At 35.4% G+C, this 10,204-nt stretch overlaps 1 protein-coding gene and 1 long non-coding RNA gene across 3 annotated transcripts; both read right to left on the reverse strand.

The window, feature by feature from the left end:
• Nucleotides 1-1,793: 1,793 nt before the first annotated feature.
• On the reverse strand, nt 1,794-4,115 carry LOC106323912. Its single transcript, XM_013761957.1, has 10 exons — nt 3,966-4,115; nt 3,463-3,736; nt 3,262-3,352; nt 3,057-3,181; nt 2,907-2,988; nt 2,716-2,833; nt 2,507-2,628; nt 2,283-2,394; nt 2,018-2,203; nt 1,794-1,940 (listed from the first exon to the last, which is right to left on the reverse strand). Exons 1-10 carry the CDS (start codon nt 4,113-4,115, stop codon nt 1,794-1,796), a joined length of 1,407 nt encoding a protein of 468 aa, XP_013617411.1.
• Nucleotides 4,116-7,227: 3,112 nt separating this feature from the next.
• Nucleotides 7,228-9,962, reverse strand: LOC106325692. Of its 2 annotated transcripts, none has more exons than XR_001266982.1 (5): nt 9,873-9,962; nt 9,534-9,641; nt 8,700-8,767; nt 7,994-8,154; nt 7,228-7,801 (listed from the first exon to the last, which is right to left on the reverse strand). It is a non-coding gene; the product is annotated as an uncharacterized LOC106325692 (long non-coding RNA). The 2 variants fall into 2 exon arrangements; XR_001266981.1 differs by having other exon boundaries at nt 8,700-8,857; nt 9,873-9,957.
• Between the last annotated feature and the right edge of the window lie 242 nt (nt 9,963-10,204).

The raw sequence follows: 10,204 nt of genomic DNA on the forward strand, positions 1-10,204 counted from the left end.
TGAATAATAACATGAAACACGGTTGAATAATAACATGAAACGGTGGACTTCTGGTTATCCTATGCTTTAGTTAGCAGAAAATTACAAACCAGATTATAGTGTTAAATAGTAAGCAGATTTCTTAAATGCCAAAGTGATCAGAAAATTTGGAACTCAAATTTAAAAGCTTTATAGTACGCTTCAATCACCTTCATATATGACGATCTCATCTTCAACAATAAACAAATAAATGTTATTATCAAAAGTTGTTCACAAATAAAAAATAATATTTAGCCACGTATATAATTTAATTTTAGTTGAATGATTGCGTAAAATGAGGGATATGTTTCGTTGGTGATTATGAGATCCAATCTATTGACTATACAAGCAATGATAATGGCCCAAATCTCACACTTATAAACTATGAAATTAAAGTTACTAAGCCCAAAATGGTGGAGGCCCAATATACCGCTCCAAGCCTCCACCGCCTCAAGTGATAGGCAAACAGCCACGCGTCGTTCATGCAGTTATCCTCTTGACCACGCGCCGCTGCCTGGTGAGAAAAAGCTAACACGACTTCGTCGGTAGATCCTCGAAGTACCATGGCTTTGTTGCCGGACCACCAATCTTCACCTGTAAAGGGATGCAGCTTCTCTTTGATCGCCTTCCTCACTCATCATCAACCTTCAACAGGTGGCTGTGATGAGAGCGTTCACATCTCCGATGAAGTTAATCGGAAGAACTTCGCCGCCCCACTCAGGATTGACGGCAAGCAAACGCGATATTTCCCTCTTCAAACTCGGTCAACCTAGTTGAGTAGAGAACAGATGGAGTTAAGTGATGCTTAGAGAGCTACCCGAGAATCCAATCTGATAGATTGGAAATCTATTTCTCGACTCAAACAGAAGAAAAATAAAAACCATTGAAGAACGGTTCTGTTTGAATCGAAACACACAACAACAAAAAGTACAAACTCGCTAAGCGAAAGATAAAATCCGATCAAGCATAGATCGCTTGACCAGAACTAAAACAGCTTGACCAAAACTAAAACAGAAAACAAAAAGATCTGATCTGAAAGATTAAAATATTTCACAAAAGGTTTAGTCTCCTCTCTTTCTCCGTGAAAAATAGATGTGAGAGAACAGAGAGAAGAGAGAGATTTATAGATTTGAATGTGAACGGTTACAGATAATACACCTTAGATAATACACCTTTTCAGATATACATAGGAAATATAAGAAATAGAAAATTAGGGATTACGATAAATTAATTATACATTTTTATTTAATTGTAAAGAAGAATTGAATAGTTGTAGGTACCACTTAACTCAATTGTGTCGACGTGTACAGCTTTAGAAGAGAGCACCAACTCATCTATTATTATATAGATTAATACTAAATAAGAGTGAAAAAGAAATCAAAATATAAAACCGGAATGCTGAACACGACAATATTAATTTTATACCGGACTAACCAAACTTTAAATTTGATTTACTCGACATTATAAAGGCATTTGTTCGCGCATGGGAAACGCAAAAGCTTACTATATAGATACGTAACTAACGTCAGAAATTCCTATCTACATTGTTTAAACACATATAATGTAACATAAAAATTTAAAATAAATAACAGTAGTCTAACCGTAATGATAACACCTCGTAATTAAAACTGAACCGGAATACAATGCCATTAAAATTAAAGTGCCCATATAATGGGAAATATCCAAAACAGAAACATCCAAATATGCGAAATCAAATAAAGATGCATAAACATTATGTAAACGATAGTCTGAACATTATTAAGTGTTGATAAATCTCAACCAGCACGTGCCTTCTTCACCACCTTTGACCTTCCTGCGCCAGTCTTCTTACGCGCCTTACTGGTTCCACCTTGATCACCAGCAGCAGGTAATGGCTCGATGGTCGGATTGTCAGCATCATCATCATCGTCATTATCATCTCCCTGTACATTCATTTTATTATACAAAAACGTATATGCAATCAGCAAGTAACGTATAACACGATACACACGTAACTTACATTGTTCACCACGTCATCTACTGGCAGACAACCATGATCCTCAGCAATACGTGTTATGGTGAATGTCTTGTGATGCTCGGTGAAGTTAAACGCAGTGACCCTCACTTGGAAAGTGTACGTCTTTCCTTCCATGTCTGCAATGAACGGAGGTAACCTAGTGTTCTCAGGGTTCACACCGTCTTCAGCCTTTTGACAGGAAATAAGATGGGAAGTGAGATCGCGTTCAACGTTTGACATCACGAATGTAAACAGTTATGATTCATACCAGCATCTGTGCAGCTTCGCTTGCTCGGATACTATGCAGCTTCGTTAATACACCATCGAATACAAATGTTCCTTCTGCAGTATCATCAGATATTGCCATTTCCACACGATAGCTATATGAAGATGATAAAGGCGAGGTCAGGTCACCATCAGATGTATAAATACTCATATATAAAGATGCGCTACTTACCGAAGGGCCCCAACAGCATGTGAATTATTGCATACTCCACACGTGAATGCAGACTCAGTCCGCTGCAATTTTTACTGCATTTGGAGCAAGCAACATAGCACCACCTCTTATTTGTGTCAACACGGACAACCTTCCCAGTGCACAGAAAATCAATCTCCTACATCATATAAGCAATTCTCTCATGCAAAGCGAACACTAACATTACAAATAAAAAAATACAAAACAAAACCAACAGCTAGTATACCTGAGATGCAGCAGAAACGATGAAACTGCTGAGGTCAGCGATGGTCATAGTCTCCACCTTCGCATACGACTTTAGCAGCGGAGCGGCTGACGGCAGACCGGTATCTCTGGCTAGCAACCTACGCAGAGTATAATGATCAGGCAAAGAACAACCGAATGCACATACACACGGTTTATAAACGTCAAACATGCTTGTAGAATCGAGCAGCCCCTGCTATAGTCTTCTTATCAAAATACACGTGCGTTCCAGACGTAGCGTTAAGAAACAAACGACCTACATAGATAGTAATTTTTTCAGGACTAAAGTGTTATGACATTACATGATACAACACAATTCAATACCTCCGACAATCTTAGGATTGATGCTAGTGACGACCATGACCTTCAGATCAACCCTCATAGCCTCAAGCTGTTTATGGAAAGCAACAGCCTGAGAGTCAAAGAAGCTTAAAGTGACAGTCTCATCACTGCACAAATTAGAAAATCAATTGTGATCAAAAATATTCATACAATATGTTCAGAACTAATATATGGACAATAAATTTACCTTTCCAGCTTCAGAGTCACCATAACACGATTCTTCTCCTCCGGAGGATCACAAACCGTGCTCTTCACACTCACTATCTCACCTATGATGTCTACATCAAGTTCGAAGCCGGTATCATTTTCTTATAAAGTCAGACTGATTCTAACTCTATACTCAGAATATCAAAAACATATAAGTACGTGTCATTTGTGATCAACATACCTGGTAGCTGAGTGTTTGTATTGGCAAGACCAATCAGCTCCTGTTGGTTACGGAACCGGAATGCTTCCTCGGGTAAGGGGGAGACAGGTTCAGACAGCACTTGGAACAAGGTGGACTCGCTGAACCGGATCATCAAAGACGAATCAGTGAGCCTGAAATTCTGCGCGCATCTGGAGACATCAAAACCGGACACGGAAAACATTGTTCCGGCATGGAGCCTCTCCCAGAACTGTGGGAGACGGCTAGCACTGATCGTGACTTGCATCATGGTCGACTGAAACACATATAAGAATCTATCAGTTACAATATACGGGTGAGAATTCAAACGGATCAGTAATTATATCTTTTAACAGGAAAACAAAACCTATACTAAACAAAAGGATCAACGACAAACCAGATCAACACTAATAATCACGATACGGCTCACAAATAAAACAGAACAAAGTGAAAATCTATGTATATATATATAAAAAAAAACGACTGCGATAAGCAGAACAACTCACGTTGACATCGACCATGAGCAGATCCATCCAGATCAGCTCCCCACCACGCTTAACGTTCTTAGCTTCCCAGAATCGAAGCAGTCTCGCCTCCACAACGGATGAGCACCTCCCAGACTTGAGATCGGAAAAGAAAACCTTTGTCATAGCCATTGAGAAAGATGATGAGTAAGATCTGAGAATGAGAAAGGCATGAGATTAGGAAAGCGTTGAGTGCGCATCTGTGAAATCACAACATATTTATACACGGTCTAGCAGACGAACGGCGTGAGAGGTTGATTCGTAGTGGGATAGGGATTAAAGACGATTAAAGACGATTAATAACAAAACCGGTACAGGATCTAGACAGTCGCTGAGCCGATAGACGATGAACGAAGAACAGGAAGGGAGCATCTGTTTAGGGTTCCCGTAGAAGATTAGCGTATATGGGCATCGAGACGAAGAATATCTGATTAGCGTGTGGCGAAGCCCATGCGAAGACAGAATAAAGCGTTAGTGATACGGAGCGTATCCGACGTGTCGGCGCGGGAGACTTCCTATTTCTGACGTGTCGTCCTCGCTGGCATGCCCATGAGTGATTGAAAGTCTCTTTTATATATAAAAATATTAATTTAAATAGAAATATCCAGCAACAGCGGGCATTGGAACAGCCGAACAGGCCTCCGGTTAACCGGCGGAGAAACAGTAATCACTAATAATAGATTAGATTTATCACTACAAGTTCATGGAAAAGTAAGAAAAAAATGGTGGGAGGAAAAAAATTTAAGCTCAAAAGAAAAGACCGTAACCGGTCATTCATCATCACCGTAAGTCTTCGGCCATCGACGTCAACTTCAGCAAGGCAAAACCGACCACTCCGTCTTCACTTCCTTTTTAAATGTGGCTTTTGAACGTTTTCAATACTACATTATTACAAGTAGAGAAAAGAGGTTTTTTTTGTATGTAAAATATAAAACAATTTTGATAAGTTGAACGTTTTCGACACGTTGGAATTAATACATAGAAAAACTAGCCCCACTTAGTATTTTTTCTTTGTCAATACTCAATACCCTATTTACTCCTTTCATTACTCTTTCTTGTCTTAAATGTATATAAAAATACAAAATATAAAACAAACTTTGATAAATTGTGTTAGCAAAAAAGAATAAAAACTTCGATAAATTGAAATTTAGACTTCAAGAGAACATAGTAATTTCTGACAAAAAATGACGGAATGGAATCCAGAATATTTTTGGGTGAATTCGTTGTAATTTCTGATGGAATGATTTTTGTCTAGAGTTTTGCCAATAGATTTCTGAAAACACACACACATATATATATATTAATTAGCTGTCGCAGTTTTCGACGGATTTCCAATGGAATTGATAGCGTTATGTAACCGTTGTTTTTCAAATTTCTTCACAGATTTTTCTTTTCCTCGGAATCCGTAAGAAATTATTCTACATTTATCTGTAATATTATCTCCCCTCATTTACAAAAAAGCATAAAACATGGTTTTTCTTCTATATATTAGGAGACAAACTTACTTGCATAGAAATGTGCAGATGATACTACAAAATTCATAGCGGTGGCTCAATGACAACCGAAAATTATAAAAACCCGTAAGTTAAAATATCCATGCTTAACTTGTTGGAATAATAGGAATATTAACAATAGTGAAATTTGGAAGTATTATATATGGGATTATGCCGGGTTATGGTAATGTTAGCGAACCTCATACTGTGGATATATTAAATGAACCTAGCACATATGTAGATTACGGCGTTTAGTTGTCTAGTTGAGATGGTAAATGATGCATATCAAATTTTTTTATCTTTGATAATTAATTTCATATTAAATGAAATTATTTTGAAATATCTAAACTTGCAAAAAATTTATACCCATTTATGAATTTTCTTATTGAGTGTCTTAGTCAATTATTTTATATATCAAACTAGGTCCGGCCCGCCCTACGGGCGAGAAGTTATAATAAAAACTATTTTATATGATTTTATATAAATTTATAAAGCATTTAAAATCATTATAGATAATGATATTATAGAGAAACAAACAATGAAAATAATTTGAGATCATACTGTTATTTTTAATAAATATTTTTGGTTTGAATTAAGATGAGAGTAACCTTCATTATTCTCTATTTTTAGAGGGTACAAAATTAGAAAAAAATAATTCAGAAAATGTAATAATATATATACAAATTATACTAATAAAATATTTTTATATAAAATTATCCTAATAATTTTATTTTTAATTTTTTTCGATTTTTTAAAAGAAATGTTTTTCGAAAATTATGTTTGAAACTATTTTTAAAATATTTAAATATATTTTTAAGTATTTATTTATATATTTATTAGAATCTTAAATTTCACATTCCAAAAAACATATTTCACTCTTCAACTCTAAACCCTAAGTTTAGATTAGTTAACTTTAGGGTATAAATGTTTTTTTACTCTTCATTAAAAGTGAGGGTAAAATTAGTTAGTGTAAACATAAAAAATAGTACTATGAATGTAGTATTTGTGGCAATTTCTCAAATTGAATGGAGATAAATTCTATTTTATTATGGTTGCGTAGATATTTTAATCTATTTGTTTCAATCATCTAATTTTTTTATGTGTTTTTTTGCCGGGTTCTTTTATATTGGTCTATCGTTCGAACTATGAAACTATATATATATATTTTTTCATATCTTTTCTGAAACTATAGTTGACCTTTTTAAACCAGTACATAATTTCTATAAAACAAAATTCTATTTTCTAGATACAATAACATTTGATATTTTGATATATCAAGGTGTTTTCAGTTTGAAGTAGTGAGTGGCACATATTATCAACAAATTAAGGGCCGTTAGAGACATTGGACTATTACGTTTGTTAATGTAGCCTTGTTTGGGCTTGACAAACGTGTATAACGTTTTTAAATAGCCGAATATTGTGGGATCAAATTTTTTTGGTTTTGTTATATTCATCTCGGTTTAGTAATAACTTATTGATCAAGCAATCGGTATATAATTTTAGTGCAGTGCACTCTTGCATAATAGTGTATTTATATAGATGTTTTTAAACAATTTTCATATATTTCTATTTGCTGTATTATTTTTAGCCATACTATTTAAGAATATAAAGTTAAAAGATTCGTAGTAAAGCATTACACAAATTTTGATCATGAAAGAAACGTAACGAAATGCAAGAGTTATGCATAAAAAATTACAACGATCAGTTTTTTTTATCAAAGCTATACACAAATATTTTTTAGTTTCTTTTTTTCATATATAAAAAAAACTCATTATAGTTCAATCTATCTTACTTGGTCCCAAACATGTTTATAGTTTATAGACATCTTTCATGTCCTCAGTTCATGCAAGTTTGATAAAAAGAAAAGAGCGATAGAGGAACAATAGAAGAAGTATAGCGAGGTTCTCTCCTTTGAGCTTTGTATCTTTAACTTCTAAATCTTAAACTCAATGCTAACTGGGTATTCTTTTTGGTCTCAGCAGGATCAGAATGGCTCAGGCTGGTTGTCAAAGAAGAAGACGGAGAGACTTCAGCAGCAACGGTTCAGAGCCACCACTTGTGTTGTGGTTTTGAGTTTTCTTGGAGCTCGAAGACTGAAGCTCTGTGCGTTTTCATCTAAGGATGATGATGATGGAGCTAATGTGCTGAGCAATGAGGACTCAAGAGGGTAAGGTGTGAGGGGCATGTCAATGACTGAAGAAACCATCGGGCTGTAGCTTAGGGAAGAAGAATAAGAGCTCATGGAGTGAACAATTTTGCAGGTATGCCCAAACTTGCCAATCACACATTGCGGATACTGGCAGCATTGTTACCACAGAGCTGTTTCTGTAGACCAAAAAATGAATGGAGGATAGAAAAACCGAGCTTCATAACCAAATAAAGAAATTTTAACTTTTTTGTCAGCACAAATTCTAACTTACCTTCAATTATTAACCAAAATATTATAGTTGACTCATGAGAGTTTCAAGACAGTAAGGTTTAAGCTAATATATCAGATGCTTGGGTAATGAGACTTACATGACACAATGGGAGGCCAATGTCAGTTGAGCATGAGACCATACCGAGAGGAAGAACCATTTTTGGCTGTAACCATAGGTGCTTTGAACATGCAAGCCTGGTAAAAGCTTAGGTCTTGGTATAACTACTCTGAATTCCTGCTATGGATGAACGGATTGAGACTGAAACCAAATAAAAATAGTTAGACCAGTTGATAGCATGGAGCTTGTACACCATGAAAGAACGGAATGGTGAAGTCAACAGGTGAAACCAAATTTACACTAACATGTTCTCAACTAATAACAGCATTCTTTTCCATATGTGAAGTCCATTACTACAGAAATATTTGAGAGATCATACAATACATTACAGCTACGAAACATATATGCTAGATCACATAGAGAGAGAGCGATTGAAACCAGACGTAATAGAAATCCCATGTACTACACAGATAAATAAAAAATGCTGTTTAGAGTGATACTCTTCACAAGTTTAGAGTGAAGATAGATTTTAGGAAATCAAGTTTTGTAATCCCAGGAAAAAGTATGTTCGCTTAGGACCATCATTATTAGACTAAACACTGTAGAAGTATATAAGGACACATGTGTTCAGAAGATTCTTCAAAGATGCACCAGGAAAATTGGTGAATATCCTATAGCATTGTCTATCCTACCTAAAATTTCTGGGACAATTAGAAATATAGAGAAAGAGAAAGTCAGAGAAATACCTGAGAAACATTGTGATAGCTGAGAGCCTGAGTTGATGGTTTATGCTATTCATCATTATCTTCCTCAGCTGTTGCAACCGAAAACTGAGATTCAGACATTCATCTCTGCATTATCGTAATGTGCACATTAACTATAATAGCAACTCAAACGTATATAGCTGCAAAAAGAAGAACGTGACACTTCATTACTTGAGAAAGTCTTATTGTGGAGGCTGGAATAATAGAGAAGACTATGAATGCTTCACAATTCATATGTAGGTATGTTCACAAACGTATGTATGTTCACATTGTGAATTCGTTGAAGGACAATGTAATACCGATCCAATTATGACCAATAACATTTAAATAGATTCACAAAAACTCAAGAGGAATACATTCCAATTTTAGAAGCACAAATACACATGAGATTCATCAGTAAGAAGCTCATTAATTAGACACAATAAGGTCTTACTAAGAACGTGAATGGAAATAAAGAGATTGAACGTTTAAGTTAGAAGCTATCCCCAAACAATATAAGTTGACACTGAAGCACAGTAACGACACTTAAGGGAAGATAACTCAAAGGCAGAAACTATCAAAGCCACTATGTGCATTCGAACAGACCCGCTTATTCTATCTGCAACAGTCTTTAGTATGAGATATCATGAAACATTTTAGTTCAAGAAAGTAAGGGAATGATGATGATGAGTCACCCGATCCTTGGGATGCAGAAACTGGCCTTCTTATTAATCTTACATTTAACTATAAGCAAAGGGTGACTCAGATAGCCAACACCAAACAGAGTAGAGATTTTTTTTTGTGTGTACATAAGATGGTGTTGGGAGATATGTGTACCTTTGTAAGCTATCAGAAGCAGATAATCTGCAAGGAGGGTCTTTAGACTCAAGGCTTGATATAGACTCAGTTTCTGATTCTCTCCTTGATCATGGTCTCTGTCCTGTTCTGTAAGGAAAAAAAGAACATGTTGAACACTAAAACTGAGCAGAACACAACAAAAAACACAACAAAAACAAATAATCAAAGGTTTTTACTAAGAAACATGATCCGTACATCTGCAGAGAATTCTCAAATTGTTTCTTAAATCTCTCAAAGACTTTTAATCTCAAGGTAAGACACCTATGGAGTCAATGAAAATGGATACATAAACTACATAAAAGGATACAAAGATTCAACCTTTCTGGATTTCTAGAGTTGTCGGACCCGAAACAAACGTGGGAGGAGCGATCTCCACCATGTCTGAATCCTTCGACGATCTTCCTGAATATTGATTCTTTATGCTTTGCAAAAAAAAAGTGATTCAAAGATGTAGATGATTTGGAGAGGATGAAAGCATACCTTAAACACTTTTGTGTTTTAGAGTGTGTTTAATAATAATCAGAGAAGATTAGAGTAAAGTTTAGAGAGAATAGAGAGATTCTAGAGAGAGAGAGACTCAAAACTCCATTAATTGATTTAATGATTCAGATACAAGATATATATGAAGAGATAAGGCTAATAAAGTGAAT

The sequence above is a fragment of the Brassica oleracea genome, chromosome C2 (assembly GCF_000695525.1).
Source record: "Brassica oleracea var. oleracea cultivar TO1000 chromosome C2, BOL, whole genome shotgun sequence".
In the NCBI taxonomy this organism is placed as follows: domain Eukaryota; kingdom Viridiplantae; phylum Streptophyta; class Magnoliopsida; order Brassicales; family Brassicaceae; genus Brassica; species Brassica oleracea.